The 18,677-nt window shown below is 40.5% G+C and overlaps 1 protein-coding gene across 5 annotated transcripts in view; it reads left to right on the plus strand.

Moving 5' to 3' along the window:
* The window catches only part of ATP11B (ATPase phospholipid transporting 11B (putative)), a 141,969-nt gene that overhangs the window by 66,900 nt on the left and 56,392 nt on the right, over window positions 1–18,677 (plus strand). For all 5 annotated transcript variants that reach the window (XM_043991380.1, XM_043991377.1, XM_043991378.1 and 2 more), the window contains exons 11-12: window positions 15,724–15,874; window positions 17,036–17,233. In XM_043991380.1, coding sequence (XP_043847315.1) covers window positions 15,724–15,874; window positions 17,036–17,233 — 349 coding nt within the window. The remainder of the gene's footprint in view (window positions 1–15,723; window positions 15,875–17,035; window positions 17,234–18,677) is intronic.

The raw sequence follows: 18,677 nt of genomic DNA on the forward strand, positions 1-18,677 counted from the left end.
ACGATGCTCTCTTCATTCACTTTGGAATTTTAGTTGAGTCTGCCTTCTATCTGCAGTTATTTCCCTACTTTGTGGTCTTTGGGAATCTTAGCATTCTTCAGGGTTCAGAACTCATAGTGATTGCTGCCTCGCCTGCAATCCTACCTTGCTTCATATTGTATTGTAGCTAGTTATTCATTTCTGTGTCTTATCATTTCAGTTAGGTTATAAACCCTTGAGGAGAGGGACTGTAACAACACATCTTAATTTCCTCCACAGGGACTGAGGTATTGGTTAAAATCTAATAAGAGAAAGTCAGATAAGAAAACTGCTCTCATTCAGTTAATAAGGATTTATTAAGCGCTACTGTATGGCAGTGTTTCCTTTATACTTCCTATAGCTCATGGGATACAAAAAAGGGCAAAAACATGGTTTTCAACATCAAAGAACTTAGATTCTTATGGGAGAAACAGTATACAAACTATTGTTAACTAGGTGGAACTGGCTAGAGACAGGAGAGTCGGGAATCAGAGAAGTTTCATTTTCAAAGTGAGGAAAGTGACTTGTAAGTGAGAACACATGTGCCAGGGCCTACCCCTAGTGGGGAGGCCCAAGGCAACATGGGGAGGAATGTGACAAGTTTGATTCATTGCAGAACTTTCCGAGTTTGTCCAGTGCTTGTCCCAGTTCAGAACACCCAGTGAATTATGTGATTTTTGCCAAAGGGTGAGCTCATCCAGAGGGTGGGTGCAAAGGATTGTTGTTTTGCCAAACCCAGGACACAGCTTACTTGCTGGACCGTAGCTCTGGAAAACAGGGGGTCTCTTAATAGTTTGTCACTATGTACTACAAGATATATACAGAATAGTTGGAAATTAGTCTTGGGGCAAGATACTAGCTAGCAGTTGAGGAGACTAGAAAGGCCTCCTATAGAAGGTAGGATTTGAGCTGAGTTTTGAAGGAAGACAGAGAAGCAAGAAGTGAAGGTGAGGAGGGAGAAGATTCTAGGAATAAGGGAACAGCCAGTGAATGGGCAGAGTCGGGAGACAAAGTCGCCTGTATTAGGAACAGCAAGAAGGTCAGTGTCAAAGGATTGCACCCTGCATGGAGGAGAGTAAAGTATAAGAAGGAGACAGATCAGGAAAGGCTTTCTAAGCTAAACAGGATTTTAGATCTTATTTCTTAGGCACGAGGGAGTCCCTGGAGTTTATCTGGCTTGGGGACAGGAAGGGAAGCAGTTTGTCACAAGGGTGGGGACTTGATCAGAACCTTGTTGTAGGAGAATTACCCTGACAGTGGAGCAGAGGATGGATTGGAAAGGTGGGAGAGACTTCAGGCAAGTAGATTAATCACAGAAGTATTAAAGCCATCCAGGAGAGAGGTGATGAGGCCCTGAACTGGGGCAGCAGCTCCGTGAGTGGAGAAAGGAGAACATACACAAGAGATAGAAGAAGAGAAATGACACAACTGCTAAAGGGTTAGATATGTGGTGTGAGTTCAAGTAAGGAATCAAGGGTGACACAGAGATTGAGTCAGTGGATGGTTCAGAGGACAATGCTGCCCTTGACTTGGAAAAGTTTAGGGTTTGGGGGGAAAAGAATGAGTTTTGTTTAGAACATGCTGAGTTTGAGATGCCTCTGATGCATCCAATTCAAGATCTCCAAAAGGCAGTTGGTGTTGTTGGACTGGAGCTCAGGAAAGAATAGGCCTGGCTAGCTGGATAGATAGTGATATCTATATAGACATAATAGTTGAATGTATGGGAGCTGATGAGATCACCAAGTAAGATAATAGTGTCTGGTGTGCAGAGACACCCTGAGGATGCCTGAATAGATTTCAGTGTATCTTTGAACTTGGATGAGAAGAAAAATGAAATATTTTCACTAACCTGTAACTGACACTTAGCATTTCCTCCGATTAATGAATTTTTTAAAAACTTATTCTAAGAGCAGTCCATCATTATCATCAGATTTCCAAAGGGGTCTGTGACACACAAATAGTTAAGAACCCCTGGTGTAATGGGAGAAGAGAAAAGGAACCTGGACAGAGCTTTGGGGGATACCTGGAGTTAGTGGTATTGATCTGAAGGAATGTCCAGCAAAGAAGACTGAAAAAGAATAGTCAGTCATTAAATATTTGTTAAGCACCTACTGTATGCCAAGCATCATGTTGAGCACTGTGGATACAAAGAAAGGAAAAAGACAGTTCCTGCTATCAGGGAACTTGCAGTCTAACAGGGTAATGAACGTGCAAACAAGCTATATACAGGATAAACTGGAAATAATAAAAGAAGGAAGGCACTAGAGTTAGGAGGGATTAGGAAAGGCTTTCTAATAGAAGGTAAGATTTTACCTGAGACTAAAAGGAATCTAGGGAAGTGAACATTCCAGGCATGACAGGTAGCTAGTGAACATGCCAGGAGTTGTTAGGTAGGGTTGGTTTTGGGGGAGGTTTTTGTTTGCTTGTTTTTTGAGGACTAGCAAGGAGGCCAGTTTCTCTGGATCAAATAAGGTATAAGAAGACTGGAAAGCCTTTGAATGTCAAACAGGATTTTTCATTTGATCCTAAAGGTGATAGGGAGCCACTGACAGGGAGTTTCTTAAATAAAGGGAGGCGACGCAGTCAGAATCACCCTTCAGGAAGATCACTTTGACAGAGTGGAGGATGGATTAGGGTAGAGAGAGATTTGTGGCAGGCAAACCCATCAGCAGACATTGCAAATAGCCTAAATGGGAGGTGTTGAGGGCCTGCAATTGCGTGATGGCAGTGTCAGAAAAGAGAGATGTTATGAAGATAAAATCAATAGGATTTGGCAGTAGATTGTATATGTGGACTGAGAAAGAGGAAGGAGTTGAGGATGATACCTGGGTTTCATGAGTGGGATGATGATGGTACCCTTAATATTACTAGGAAAATTTGGAAGAGGGAAGCTTTGGGGGTAGGAGGGGGGAAGATAATAAGTTCAGTTTTGGATATGTTGAGTTTAAGATGTCAATAGGGTATACAATTAGATATCCAGTAGGCATTTGGAGATGCAAGACTGGAAGTCAGATGAGAGGTTATGGCTCTATAAATAGATCGGAAAATCATCTACATAGAAGTGATCATTGAGTTCATAGGAACTGATGGGAATATCAAGTGAAATAGTATAGAGGAAGACAAGAATGCCCAGGATGGAGCCCTTTGGGATCCTCATTAGTGGGTGTAGGACACTGAAAAGGAGCTGTGTGACAGGTGGGATAACCAGGAGAAAATAGTATCTTAACGTCCTGAAGAGATGGAAGTATCAAGGAATCCACAATGTCAGTAGAAGGAGGAGGATTGAGAAGAGGTCATCAGAACGAGCCATTAGATTATTAGTAACTTGGGTCAGAGAAGTTCGAGTTGAACAATGAAATCAGAAACTAGACTAGAGAGTTAAGAAGAGAGAAGAAAGGAAGTGGAAGCACCTCCTGTGAACTGCCTTCTCAAAGGGTTTTAACCACAAAAGAACAAAGATATAAAGTATGATAACTAGTTAGGATGGAAAGACCAAGGGAGAATTTTGTTTTAAATGAAGGAAATGTAGGTATGTTTGTAGGCAGTAGAGAAACGACTAGTGGGCAGGGAGAGATTGAAAATAAATGGGTGGGGATGATAATGGAGGCACTCTGCTGGAAAAGACAGGATGGAGGGGAGGAGATCCAGAATGGCCAAGTGAGAGGAAATGATTGAATCTAGCTCACCACTGTCCCTTCTCCACAACCATTTATAAAATGCACCAGTTCAAATTTGAATAAAGGGAGGTGGCGCAGTCGGACCTTCAGGAAGATCTCTTTGACAGCCTAGTGGAGGATGGATTAGAGTAGAGAGATATTTGTGACAGGCAAACTAACCAGGAGATATTGCAAGTAGCCACAGTCAGTCATTTTCCATCCCAAGGCAGCTTTAGGGAGTCAATTTATGGATACTAGGAACAACAGAGTCTAGCTAGATGTGTATGAGTCAGGGCACATTTTAGTGCCCAGGGACAGAAAGAGTGCAGAAACAGGGTACCAGGACTTAGAAGCATAAGTGTATATAGATCCGGAAAGATTACTGAAAAGGTGCTGGGTACAGGAATGGGTACCATCCGGGTAAAATAGGAGGGAAAAAGCAAAGTGGGGGATAAGAGGGAGGGTAGATTAAATGAATCAGTAGTCAGAAGCAAAATAGACTCATAAAGAAGGGACAGGGAAATAAAAAGAAAGAAAAGTATAAGAGAATACTATGGAGGGAAACACAGTGATCATAACTATGAATGTGATTAGGATGAATTCACTCCTAAAATTGAAAAGAGTAGCAGGGTGGATTAGAAACCAGAATCCAACAATATATTGATTACAAGAAATACATTTAAACAGAAGGATACATACAGTTATAATAAAGGACTGGAGCAAAATCTATTATGCTTCAGCTGAAGTTAAAAAAAAAACATAACAACTGATGTTTATGAAGTGAAAGCAAAAATAAACTTTATCAAAAGAGATAAGGAAACTACATGTTGCTAAAAAAAAAAAAGCTACCATAGGCAATGGATTCATATCTATACTAAATAGATATGCACCATGCATAGCATCTGAATTCTTAAAAAGTTATATGAGTTACAGGAGGAAATAGTAAAATTATAATGATAGTAAATGTCAGTCTATCCCTCTCAGATCTTGATATCTAAATAAAAAATAAAAAAGAAGTTAAGGAGATGAATAGGATTTTAGAAAAGCTGAAAAATATAGACCTTTGGAGAATATCAAATGAGATTAGAAAGGATCTGTGTATGGCACCTTCACAAAAATTGATTGTGATGACTAATACAGAAATATGTTAATGTGATTGTACATATATAACCTATATCAAATTGCTTTCTGTCTTGGGGAGGGAAGGGAGGGAGGGAGAAATGTTTGGTACTAAAAATCTTATGAAAACAAATATTGAAAAACAAAAATTGATCATGTGTTAGTGTATAAAACCTGCATAAATGCAGAAAAGCAGAAATTTTAAATGATTCTTTTATTGACAATAGTACAATAAAAATTACCTTTAATAAAAGCCTTTGAAGCAAATATTAAAAAATTAATTGGGGGCAGCTAGGTGGCATCGTGAATAAAGCACTGGCCCTGAATTCAGGATGACCTGAGTTCAAATCTGGATTCAGACACTTGACACTTAGTAGCTGTGTGACCTTGGGCAAGTCATGTAACCCTCATTGCCCACTCCACCTCCTCAAAAAAAATTAATTGGAAAGTAAATAACTTAATCATGAAAAATAGGTGGGTCAAAGAACAAATCATATAAACAATAATTTCATTAAAAATAATAATTATGAGACTACATACAATATTTGTGAAATGTAGCCAAAGCAGTGAGGAAAATTTGTATTTTTAAATTATAGCATCAATAAGAAAGAGAAAATGGATCAACAAATTAGGCATGCAACTAAAAAAAAAGCACAGAAAACCAACAGACTGAAATCCTCAAACACCAAGATAGAAACCCTGAAAATCAAAGGAGAGATTAACAAAATTTAAAATAAAAAAAACATTGAAATGATAAAACTAGAAGCTTTTTTTGTTTTTTGTTTTGTTTTTTAGTGAGGCAATTGGGGTTAAGTGACTTGTCCAGGGTCACACAGCTAGCAAGTGTTAAGTGTCTGAGGCCGGATTTGAACCCAGGTCCTCCTGACTCCAGGGCCGGTGCTCTATCCACTGTGCCACCTAGCTGCCCTAGAAGCTTTTTAAAAAAAAACAAATAAAATAGATAAGCCATTATTAACTAATTTGATTTTTAAAAAGGAAGGAGAAGACCAAATTACCAGTTTCAAAAGTCAGTTCTCAACCAATGTAGAAGAAATAGAAGTAATTATTAGGAGCTATTTCACCCAACTATATATGCAAATAAAATTTGACAGTCTAAGTGATATGGATGAATAGTCACAAAAATTTTAATTGCTCAGATGAACAGAACAAGAAAATAGAATACTAACTCTATCTTTAAAAAAAATCAACTGTTTTTTGTTTTTGTTTATTTTGGTGAGGCAGTTGGGGTTAAGTGACTTGCCCAGGGTCACACAGCTGGTAAGTGTCAAGTGTCTGAGGCCGGATTTGAACTCAGGTCCTCCTGAATCCAAGGCCGGTGCTTTATCCACTGTGCCACCTAGCTGCCCCAAAAAATGAATTGTGAAAGGGAAAAAACAAAAATTACAACACCCAAGACCAAATGGATTTACAAGCAAAATCTATGAAACATTTAAAGTACAGTTAATTTCAGTACTACATGAACTGGAGAAAAAAAAAGGTTAAAAAAGAATACGTATCAAATTCCTTCTTTAACACAAATATGGTTTTGATATTTAAACCATGAAGAGTCAAAACAGAGAAAGAAAATTTTAGACCACTTTCCCTAATGAATATTAATGCAAAGATTTTAAATAAAATATTAACAAGGAGTTTACTGTAGTATATCACAAAGATCATATACTATTACCAGGCTGATATATACCAGGAATTCAGGGCTAGTTGAATATTAGGAAAGCTATGAACTTAATTTACCATATTAATAACAAAAATAGCAAAATCATATAATTATTTAAATAGACTTGAATTTTTTTTTTTTACAAAATACAACACTTATTCCTGTTTAAAACACTATAAAGCATAGGAATAAATGGAGATTCCCTTAAAATGATTTAAAACAAAGAGCAAATGTTATCTCTCATAGATTTAAATTAGAAACTTAATGTCAGGTGAAGCAAGGACGTCCATTATCACCATTACTGTTCAGTATTGTACTAGAAATGCTAACTATAGCAATAAGCCTTCCCTTCAGAAAAAAGAAAGGAATAAGCCTGGGCAAAAAGGCAATATCACTTTCTGCAGGTAATATGATAGTTTACTTAGAGAACCCTAGAGAGCCAACTTAAAAAACTAATAGAAATAATGAAAAACTTCAGCAAAGTTGGAAGATATAAAATAAACACACAAATCACCTGCATTTCTGTAAGAGAGTGTGTATAGGTGTATACACAAAATCTTTTCTCTTTTCTCTTTCCCTTCCTTGCTAAGGTAGGAATTTGTTTTGTGTGACTATACATTTCTTCTGTGTGCTTTGTTTTCCTTGCCTTCTTAGTGGGAGAAGGAGTGGAAAGGAGAAAATTTAGAACTTAAAATTGAATTTAAAAAAAAAGAAATGGGGGGGGGCAGCTAGATGGTGCAGTGGATAGAGCACTGGCCCTGGATTCAGGAGGACCTGAGTTCAAGCTCAGCCTCAGACACTTAACACTTACTAGCTGTGTGACCCTGGGCAAGTCACATAACCCCAATTGCCTCACCAAAAAAAAGAAATGGGGACAGCTAGGTGGCGCAGTTGACTCTGGATTCAGGAGAACCTGAGTTCAAATTTGACCTCAGACCCTTGACACTAGCTGTGTGACCCTGAGCAAGTCACTTAACCCCAGTGACCTCTCTCTCTCTCTCTCTCTCACACACATACACACACACACACACACACACACACACACACACACACACAAGAAAGTTATTCTGTAGTTGCATTTGATGTAGGCCAATAAAAAAAAAAAGAAATTAAAAAGACAAGATGCTATGGGATCACTTGTGCATGTAGAGCAGTTGGCCTTGGCCACTAGAAGGGTTACTTCATTATGTGAGAAGGGAGGAAAGAGTAGATAGTGACCAAAGGCATCTGGGTGGTGTAGATAATGAGGAAAGGGGTGAAGAAGGGAGCTCCTGGCAAGCGGCCTCTGTTTCTTCAGTAAAGTGTGAAGCGTGGCTCTCAGCTGAGAGAGATGGGGAGTTTGAGGAGTGAGGAGTGTTTAGAAGAACTGCTGTGGCATCTGAGACAGCAAGAAAATTAAGGAATGATAAAAAGATTGCTTTGCCGTAGTGAAGACCCAGCCGAGGCTGTGTAACACATTTGTGATGGTTTGACGGTTTTCTCCGGCTTCTTTCAGCGGGCCGTGTAGCAGCCGAGGCAGCGGGGGTTGGGGGTGGTCTAAGACTGAAGCTTGGCAGATCGAGATCACTGCTGTGACAGGGGGGTAAGGAGACTGATGGAAGGTACAGAGTGATTCACCAAGGGCTCATGGCCTGGGAAAGGGCTGAGGCGTGAAGGGCATGCAGGAAGAACGGGATTTGGTGTGAATGGCAGCGGATTGGGATCAGATAAGAGGATTTCAGAATTTATAAGCTTGGAAGCTGTGCATTCTGGGGTGATGTCAAGGGCCAGGATATGACCATCAGCCTTTGGACTCCACCTCACTGCCACCCGTATCCCTTTGTTTGGAGGCTGGAGCCACAAGTGCCCAAAACCTCCAGTGAAGGAGGAAGCTCAGGTCAGAACGGTCCCTTTCTCATCCGGCTGCGCTACTTTGGGACTTCCCTGACTTTTCCATTATGTCTCCTCGCTGATTACCTTCCCTGCCGCCCCCCCCCCCTTTCAGTTTCTTTTTGTATGTCTTCCCCTGTTAGATCATAAGCTCTCAAGGGCAGTGATTGTCTTTTACTTTTTGAATCTCCAGTGTTTAGTACGTGGCAGACACTCAATAAATGTTGGTTGACTGGCTGACCATCTCTGTATGAGGTTGAGGTGGGCTAGATCATGGAAAATCAGTAAGCTGAGGATCTTCGGCCCTAGGGGCCATCAGTACATATGCAGAAGTCACTTCATGCGAAGGCAGGATTTCTGGAGGAGAAAAAGACAGTGAGCCGGGTACTGAATTCATTGAGGAGAGAAGGGGACAGTTCTGGACGTGGGTAAACGACAGTCACTAGAATTTTGATTGAGGGGTAGATATAGATTGTGCTAACCTCCAAGGAAGAGCTTTCTGAGTGGTACGGATAGAGGGACAACCTGGAGGTGGCAGTGGGCAGCCAATAGTGTTCCAGCTTCCCTGCCTTGATATGGAGCTGGGGGGGGGGGAGTAGGGGGGAAGTGCAGCCAGGGCCAGAGATGGGGCCGAGACAGACAGGGAGGAGGAGAACCAGTGTCAGAAGAAGGGAAAGCAGGAAGCATTCCTCTAGCACCTACTGTGTGGCAGGCATGGGGCACCATGCTTTACAGCTTTCATCTGTGAGGTAGATGCTGTCATTATCCCATTTACAGTTGAGGAAACAGGCAAGCTGAAGTGAATGAACTTGCCTGAGGTCCCACAGCTAGTAAGTGTCTGCAGCTGGGCCGGACTCAGGCCTTCCTGCTGTGACACCAGCTTGCCTTAGATTTCTTTGATACCAAGTAGCATTGAACACATTACCACGTGGTACTTTGTGTATTCTGAGCACTTGGATTGATAAAGTTATTTGGAGAAAAAACTCATGATTTTAGTGGACTACAAGTTCACTGGTGGCCAGAAAAGCTGATCTCCTCTTAGTTTCCAAAAATAAATGCATGTATCCTGTCTGCAGCAAGGTCTTGTCTTTCCTTCACATCATCTCTTCTACACAACCCCTTCCCTCTGTATAAAGTGCTCCTTCTTGGTTCAGGTCCTCATTATCTCAGGCCTAGGCTACAGGGGTAGTTGCTGGCTGGTCTCCCAGCCTTGTCTCTTCTCTCCGATCCATCTTTCACTCCTTTGCTAGAGTCTGACCATGTCAACCCATTACTCACTCAACAGCTCTCACTTACCTCTGGGATCAAATTCAGTGGGTTCTAGTTGGCTTTTAAAGCCATTTACACCCTGGCCTTTTCCTACCTTTCTTTTTTCAATCTCAATAGTATTGTATTTTTCCAGTTACATGTAAAGATAGTTTTCAGCATTGTTTTTTTTGTTTTGTTTTGTTTTGTTTTGTTCTGTTCTGTTTTGTTTTGGTTTTTTGGTGAGGCAGTTGGGATTAAGTGACTTGCCCAGGGTCACACAATTAGTAAGTGTCAAGGGTCTGAGGCCGGATTTGAACTCAGGTCCTCCTGAATCCAGGGCCAGTGCTCTATTCACTGCGCCACCTAGCTGCCCCTCAACATTGGTTTTTATAAGATTTTGAATTGCAAATTTTTCTCCCTCCCCTGCAAGACAACAATCTGATATAGGTTATATGTGTACAATTAAACACATTTCCACATTAGTCATGTTGTGATAGAAGAATCAGAACAAAAGGGGAAAACCTCAAGAAAGAAAAAACAGTGAAAAGAGTAGGTTCAGTCTGCATTGATTCCACAGCTCTTTTTCTGGATGTGGAGAGCACTCTCCATCACGAGTCCCTTGGAACTGTCTTCCTTGTCCTCCCTTTGAACACCTCTTACACTTGTCTCCTCCACATACTGTGACATTGTTTTTCTAGCTATTCCTTACATGTGTCATTCCATCTCCTTTCCCTGACTGTCCCCCATCCCTAGGGCGTTCAGTCTAACACCTGACCTTTACCTCCTCACTTTACTGGCTTCTGCCAGTACTCAGCTCAAATCCCTCCTTCTGCTGGAAGCCTTTGCTAGTCCTCAGAACTGCTGGCTAACCCCTTCTCTCTAAGACAACTGCATTTTCTCTGCATGTTTTATATGTACATAATTGCTTCTATGTCATTCTCCCCAACTCCCCTCCCCCTCCCAATAAAAATATGAGCTCCATGAATGTAGAAAGGGCTTTGTTTTTGCCTTTCTTTGTATTTCTAGTGCTTAGTGCAGTATCTAGCACGTATTGAGCACTTAATAAATGCTTGTTGACTTTGTCTAGCTCACTGGTGTCCAGAACAAGGGAACGGCGATGAACCTTCTGTCATTTAACTTGATCAGGCAGCATTAAGAGTATCGTATTCGATTCTAGGCACTGCATTTTAGGAAGGACATTGATGAGCTGCAAAGGAGCCAGAGATGAGTGGCTGGGGGATAAGGGGATTCTAAAAGCATGCCCTTTCAGGATGGATTGAAGGAGCTAGTGGAGAAGAGAAGGAGCTTGGAGAAGAGAAGGCATGAGGAGCTTGGGGAGACTGCTGTATCTAAACAGTTCAAGGACATGAATCTGTTCTGCTTGGGCCCAGACAGAACCAGAGATTGCAGAGGGCGATCCCAGATCTGTGTAAAGAATGACCTCCCAGTCAGTGCTGACCAAATGGACTGAGCAAATCTGGAGGTCATTGAATGGCCACTTGTTTGGGAGGTTGAAGGGAGAACTGTGAGATTAAAATTGGATATTAGATCATAAATCTACCCTACTTAACCTTTCCCTTAATTTATCTCCCAGACTAGTAAATGGAAGAAGCTTCTGGTTTTCTAGATAGAGCTTTTATTGTATGGTAGTCACAAGGTGATGTTGATTAGAAGGATAGAAAAGTAGAAATACAATACAAATCGTCTTAAGTCTAGGCTTAGTCTATATTCCGTATAAAACTCACCAAAAGTGGAAGGCCACCTTTGGGGCGAGAGACTGAGTCAAGCGCGTGCTGTTAACCGAGAGCCGGGCCGAGTCAAACTCCAGTCCCCGTCTGTCTGTGCAGCGCAGCCAGGAGACCAGCGGAGCAGGAAAAAGGCCCCACTTCCGTTCTCTCCTCGCCTTTTAAGTTCGCACCCCGGAAGTTGAGTGCTCACAGGCAATCTGGCGTGCATCACAGGCGGACTGGTGTGCGTAGCTCATGCTGTTGGTCTCCTCCCCAAAAGGGTGGTCCTAAAAAAAAAACTGGCGTCTCTCCATTATCTAACTGACTGTTAAAACTTTTTACCACATTCCCCCCTTTTGTTCCTCAAGAAACAAAATATTTCCTTGATGGAACAGTAAAAAGAATATAATAACTATTGCTAACTAATAATATGTGAACAACAATATAGAAAAGGAAGAGAGGAAAGTTTTGTCCAGAGGGGCGATTTTTTTTTTGTCCTCATGAACCGACGCTTTGACATTACTGTGGATGTGGTATTAAAAGGTATTTCAATTGCAGGCAAAAAATGGTTCCTGCTGGGATGTGGGTTGGACTGGACCTTTGAGAGCTTATCTCACTCTGAGATGTCTGTTACTTGTCATTACATGTGGTAATTACATGCTTGTTGGCAGGGTTTTCTTTCTAAAAAACATTTATGATGAGAGATTTAGAACTGTTAGAGATCTTGGGGGCCTGGCCCACCAGGTGCCAACCCCTCTTTGTAGATGGTAAAACTGAGATCCATAGCAGTTAAATATCTTGCCCAAGGTCACACAGAGGCAGGATTTGAACCCAGATCCATTGATTCCAATTCCATTGCTCATTCTACTGTACCTTTAGTGAAAGAAAAAAAAGCAGAAATCAGTGGATGGTTTTGAAAAAGTTGAATTCATTTTTAAGTTACCTAGATCATCAAATCAAGGAAGACTAAAATATGTTCCTTCTAGTGTGCAACACTGGGTAAAATGTAAACCTGAATTAGATTGCACATATATATAATTCATGTCAATGAATTTAAGTTGACTACTGATTTATATCTTCTTGTTGCTGAAACAAATTAGAGATCAAAGAAAAAAAATTTCAACAAGGTCAAGGCAAGGGAGAACATATTTCTGAACTTAGGGCCTGCATGCCTTCTTGGTTTTAGCTTCAAGGTGGGGCATCCAAGGCACCTCAGAGATGCGCAGTTTTTGACATGTGTACATACTGGTACATGACAGCTGGGAGGAAATGCTGCTTGTTGAATTGACAGGAAGCATATAAATGGCCTGTTGCCCAACTGTCTCCGCTCTTTTGTTATTGTTACCTAAGAAGCATCTAGGTAGAGAAAGTATGGGACTTGGAGTCAGAAAGAACTGAATTCAAATCCTTCTACACTCGCATTGAGATCTTGGGCAAGTCACTTAACTTTGATCTGCCTCCATTTCCTCCATTGTAAAATGAGAATAATAATAGCATGTACCTCCTATGGTTACTGGGACCAAGTGAGATAATATTTGTAAAGCCCGTGCCCAATGCCCTGTAGGAAGTAGGCACTTAATAAATGCTTATCTCCTTCCCTTTCACCCCTCATTACCAATCTTCAAGTAACATTGCAAAGCTTTCAATTCTCTTCTTTATTAAATTAATGCATTTAATTATTTTTTTTTTCAAAAGAAGTCACTGATTGAATTCTGCTTGAGAGAATTAATGGCAGTGTCTATCATAGCTCAGGCACTGTGCTAAGTGCTCAGAGGTATTCATGGACATCTATGAGGACATAGTCTTAAGCACTTGACAGTGTAGTTTGACCTACAGAGCCACAACATGAGATAACTGCTTATGCTTGATAGTATTGGTTATAAATAAAGAAAGTCAGAGAAGTGAAAGCATACTGTAGTCTAGAAGAAGTGGGATAGATTTCAGGGATGTTAAGGGTTAAAATTCTAGCCAGTCTGTCTAAAATATCCAATGAGTGGTCGCCAATAAATTATAAGCTTTAGCAAGAGTTAGACTTTTAAGCGTTTATTAAGGAGAATAAGAATTTGGTAAAGAGAGAGAAAAGGCCTAGATTCCTATCTATTAAAGGGAGAGCACATTTCTAGCTCCCTTCTCCGCCAGAGTCCTCAGGAAAAAGCGTGAGACAGAGGGCCAGTCTCTTCCTTCCTCCTCCCACTAGCCCGCGTCACTTCCTGACACCAAAGAAAAGACTCCTGGTCTTGCCCTCAAAGACTTTCGCTTCATGGGCGGAACTCTTCTACAGTAAGTCTCCAGCAGGTGGCGTCATTCCAATCGTTACAGGGAGGAAGGGAGATAATTTGTACTTTGAAGGATAAGCAAAAGAGAGGTGGTCCCAAGTTGGGTTAATAGCACAAGTAAAAGTCTGGAACTGAGTGTTGGCCTGATCCACGTAGGAAACAGTTGTCAAGCATCAAGGAAAAACGGGAAATAAAACCAGATGCTGTCAGGCCAAACTCTTAGTAGAATGTTCAAGTGTCTGTTCATGGAAGTCCTCATATAGGTTAACTTCAAGCCAAGAATTTGTATTTTTAATCAAAATTCATTGTAGCATATGTAATAAATAATCTTAATGAAATTTTATTTTTTTTATTTTTGGTGTGGGGCATTGAGGATTAAGTGACTTGCCCAGGGTCACACAGCTAGTAAGTCTCAAGTGTCTGAGGCTGGATTTGAACTCATATCCTCCTGAATCCAGGGCCAGTGCTTTATCCACTGTGCCACCTAGCTGCCCCCTATGAAATGGTTCTTTTGATTCAAGCTTATAAAGTATAAGAATTGTGTATTTTTCAGTAACCACAGAAATCCCTCATTCATCCAACATCTCTAAGGCAAACAATATTTTACATAAAAGACTTTTTTATATAACTAATGCCAGTTCTAAACCCAAACTTTTTTTTTTTAACCAAACTTTTCTATGGAAATTTTTCTAAATTGTATTACAGACATTTCTTTGCCTGTTTAAACACAGTGTACTTAATTTCACCATTTCTCGATGGTAGAATAGGGAGTAGACCTCTGACTTCATTAGTATAGAGCAAAGTGTCTTTAAACTGTGGGTTGTGACCCGATATGGAGTCACATAACTGAATGTGGGGGTTGTGGAAAATGTGGCAGTAAGTGTTTGATTTCTATACCTATTTTATATACCTGTATACCTGGGGTCATGTGAAAATTTCTCAGGCAAAAAGGGGCCTCAAGTGGAAAGAGTTGAAGTCCTGGTATAAAGAAATCCCAGATAAGGAACCTCCTAACAAGGCAAGTCAGATTCTTCTTTACAATGTATATTTTTTGAGAGAAGTACCTAGAGAACTCAGAGGCTTGGTAAGAGCACCGGCCCTGAAATAAGGAGGACCTGAGTTCAAATCTGGCCTCAGATGCTTAACACTTATTAGATGTGTGACCTTGGGCAAGTCACTTAACCCCAATTGCCCCACCAAAAAAAAAAAAGAGAGAGAGAGAGAGAGAGAGAACTGAGAGGCTACATGATTTGCAAAGGGATACACAGCTGGTATGTGTCAAGAGGCCATACTTGAACCCAGTTCTTCCTGGCTTTGAGACTGACTCCCTATCTATTGAGCCATACTTGCCTCTCTTAGTGGTAATAATTAGTAATAACAAAAGCTGGCATTTATTTGTGTCATACTTTATGCTTTACAAAATTTTATACACATTATTCCCTTTATTTCTCTTAAAAACCCTGTGAATGAGATAATGCAAGTATTATGGTCCTCATTTTGCTGATGAAAAAAGTAAGACTCGAAGATAAATGATCTTCTCAAGCCCAGCACCAGCAAGTGGCAGAGTTTCTTACCTTTGTGTAAGTGGTTTGTTATCATATGTATTGTTGTTTTTCTGTTCTTTCAGTCGTGTCTGACTTGTCATCCTATTTGGGGTTTTCTTGGCAGAGATACTGGAGTAGTTTGCCATTTCCTCCTCCAGCTCCTTTTTCAGATGAGGAAACTGAGGGAAACAGAGTTAAGTGACTTGCTCAGGGTCACGCAGATAGTATTTGAGGCCAGATTTGAACTCAGGAAGATGAGTCTTCCTGACTCCAAGCCTGACACTCTATCCACTGTGCCACTTAGCTGCTTGTTATTGTATATAACAGGAGACGTGTGCACCTTCCAGGATGGGAAGGTGATGGGTCACCAAGTCACAGGGTCTTCAGTTCAGCTCTACAGAGTCATCCCCACTTTGCTGTGACCTTTGGAAAGAGGAGGATTATGAGATCCTCTGTTTGTATTTCTTTCCTTTGATAAACATTTCATTTCAATTTTTAAAAACATTTTTAGTATATTTATGGACTAATAACTTGTGTTGAATCAATATCAAATCCCATAATTAATATTTCATATACTCTCATCCACTCTAGGTCAATGAATACCTTTTTGATCATATATCTTATAATCCTCATTTCTGAAGCCATCATCAGTACAATCTTGAAATACACATGGCAAGCAGAAGAAAAATGGGATGAACCATGGTATAACCAAAAGACAGAGCATCAGCGAAACAGCAGTAAGGTCCGTTGTCTGTCTCTGCCCATCTAGAATGAGGAGATGGTCTTCTCTCTCTGGTCAGGGGAATCTAGGAATAGAATGACCCCTGGGACACCACCCCAAGGTCTGCCACTGAAAAGTTACTGCTGAAGGACAGTAACTACCTGAAGTATGTAGGTGTCCATGTGCTAAGGTCCAAAGGGGGGAGGGCGAAGGGACTCGTTCTCAGTGTGGAGGGGCTAATGGTGACTTGACTTTTCATAGAGCTTTGAGAAAGCACAAGTGGATGATTTCTGTGCTATTAAATATATTATCTTTATCAGTTAAATGGGAACATAAATATATTCTCTTTTTAATGCTTAAGCATCTTACCTTTGAAGGAATAATAGAGTTGGGGGGACTTTGGAGTTTCTTCCGTACGTTCACTACATTTTACAGAGGAGATGACAGTCCAGAGAAGGGAAGGGATTTTCCTTTAAAAAACAATACCAAATCCACCTGTTTAGGTTTTTCTTTCATTTTATAAAAGCACACTCTTTAACTCTTAAATCAGCTATTATAAACTTCTTCTCAAATCAGAACATTAACATAAAGCAATTTTAAGTAATTCAACCCAGTGATCAGAAAAAACAATGTGCAAACTAGTCAGATAATAACATGTTGCATTTCATCAATGTGGATTTTCCACCCCCCACAAATAGATCTTGAATTAGTCTTTTTTTGGGGGGGGGGTGGAAGAACAGGGCAATGAGGGTTAAGTGACTTGCCCAGGGTCACACAGCTAGTAAGTGCCAAGTGTCTGAGGCCAGATTTCAACTCAGGTCTTTCTGAATCTAGGGCTTTATCCACTGCGCCACCTAGCTGCCCCTCGAATTAGTCTTTCATTCCATTAAAATGTGATACTGCTATATTATTTAAATTCTGACTGTCATTATAAAGGTAGTAGTTAATGGGTTTTTTTGAAAATAATTCTTATGAACTTTTAACTTTGTGCGAATGGAGCCCAAGAGCAGACCTTTGAAATCCATAGGTAATAAAGAGCCTCCTTCTGAGAGCTTATGGCCCCAGAGCAGATGAGCAAGATGAGCATAGACATGGGGCTGGTGCTGCCACGCGTTTCTCAGTGTTCTCGCCAAGGATATTTACTCCTGTGCATTCTGTCTTATGTGAACCTTTTCCCCACAGATTCTGAGGTTTATTTCCGACTTCCTTGCGTTTTTGGTGCTCTACAATTTCATCATCCCAATTTCACTCTATGTGACTGTCGAGATGCAGAAATTCCTTGGTTCATTTTTTATTGGCTGGGACCTTGATCTCTATCATGAAGAAACTGATCAGAAAGCACAAGTCAATACTTCAGATCTGAATGAAGAGCTGGGACAGGTGAAGATGATCCTTCTATTTCCAGTAGCCTTTTTAGTCTTTAGTGCTTGGTGTATACAGCTGTGTTTTGAGTGATAGAAAATGCATCACATCATCAGGAGCAAAAAAAGAAAACCCAGGATTACTTTTTTCTTTCTGCCCCTCGAGATCATTACCATTCTCTGGAGGGTTTTCTTCCTCACTTTGTACAAGCTTTCTCCTCTCTCTGGAGTGCCTAAGTGCTGGTGGTTTTCTCCAGCTGTCACTTCAGTGTCAACCCTCCATTTGCTGTCATTCCGGCCACTGACCCTGGGTATCCCTTAGTTCATGTCTTTCCTTTTGTAGTTAGTCTGTATGCTGGGTGATAGCTTCCTTCTGCTTCCATCTTTCAGTTCTCTGGTTCAGGATATCTTAAACACGCACGCATGCATACACATAGTTATGCACATGCTCAGTTGGACTTAGAATCTTTAGTTTTACACATCATAACAAAACTGCTTCTTTTGATCTGACCCATCTTTCCATTGTCATGGGGCTTTGCAAATATCTGATATCTCCAAGAAAGGAACATGAGTTACCTTCTATTGCCTATTGATCTCTGCTTCTTTCTTCAGCATTTTGCAAATCCCGACATCTTTTTTATTTCTTACATCACCACCTTCATAATCAAATTACCAGTACAGTCTCTAATTTTGTACCTCGACTAAGCTGTCACAAAATTCTCTTCCCATATTCTTTTCTTAGAATCAGTCCTAAATATTGATACCAAAATAATCTTTTTAACATTTTGCAATGATCCCTCAACCTTGGCAATAAAAATACTTTTTTTTTTCAATAAAAATGAACTTGCTCTCACTATCTCTCATTTTAATTTCCTTTTTACTGTGTCCTTCCTCCCTTGCCTTTTTTTTTTCCAGTGAGGCAATTGGGGTTAAGTGACTTGCCCAGGGTCACACAGCTAGTAAGTGTTAAGTGTCTGAGGTTGGGTTTGAACTCAGGTGCTCCTGACTCCAGGGCTGGTGCTCTATCCACTGCGCCACCTAGCTGCCCCTCTCCCTTGCCTTTCTTGCTTTTGGTATCTCCCAATTTTTCACATACTGGATGTTCTCAAAGGTCCCTGTCATCCTCCATGTTTTGCTTCATAGATCTCTAAAAGTCCTGAAGTATAGTAGAAGTCTATCCTGGCATTTATGAGGTATAAATGCCACATCCCAACCAGCTCCAGAAGTGAACGTGTGTACTTCACGCTTTTAGGAAGTATTCATGATAGAATTTTTTTGTTTGTTTTGCTGTGTTGTCCCTTTTACAATTTTTTATAAAAATTATATAAATATCAACATCAGGAGCAACTTAGTAAGGAGCTTGAAGCTCAAGGCTTGGTTTATTTGGTTTTTACAGGACTGAGCTTACCACCATGAAAACAATTAATAAATATTTAAATGTTTAATAATATAAATGTTTAATA

Source organism: Dromiciops gliroides, chromosome 3 (genome assembly GCF_019393635.1).
Source record: "Dromiciops gliroides isolate mDroGli1 chromosome 3, mDroGli1.pri, whole genome shotgun sequence".
NCBI classification, from domain to species: Eukaryota; Metazoa; Chordata; class Mammalia; order Microbiotheria; family Microbiotheriidae; genus Dromiciops; species Dromiciops gliroides.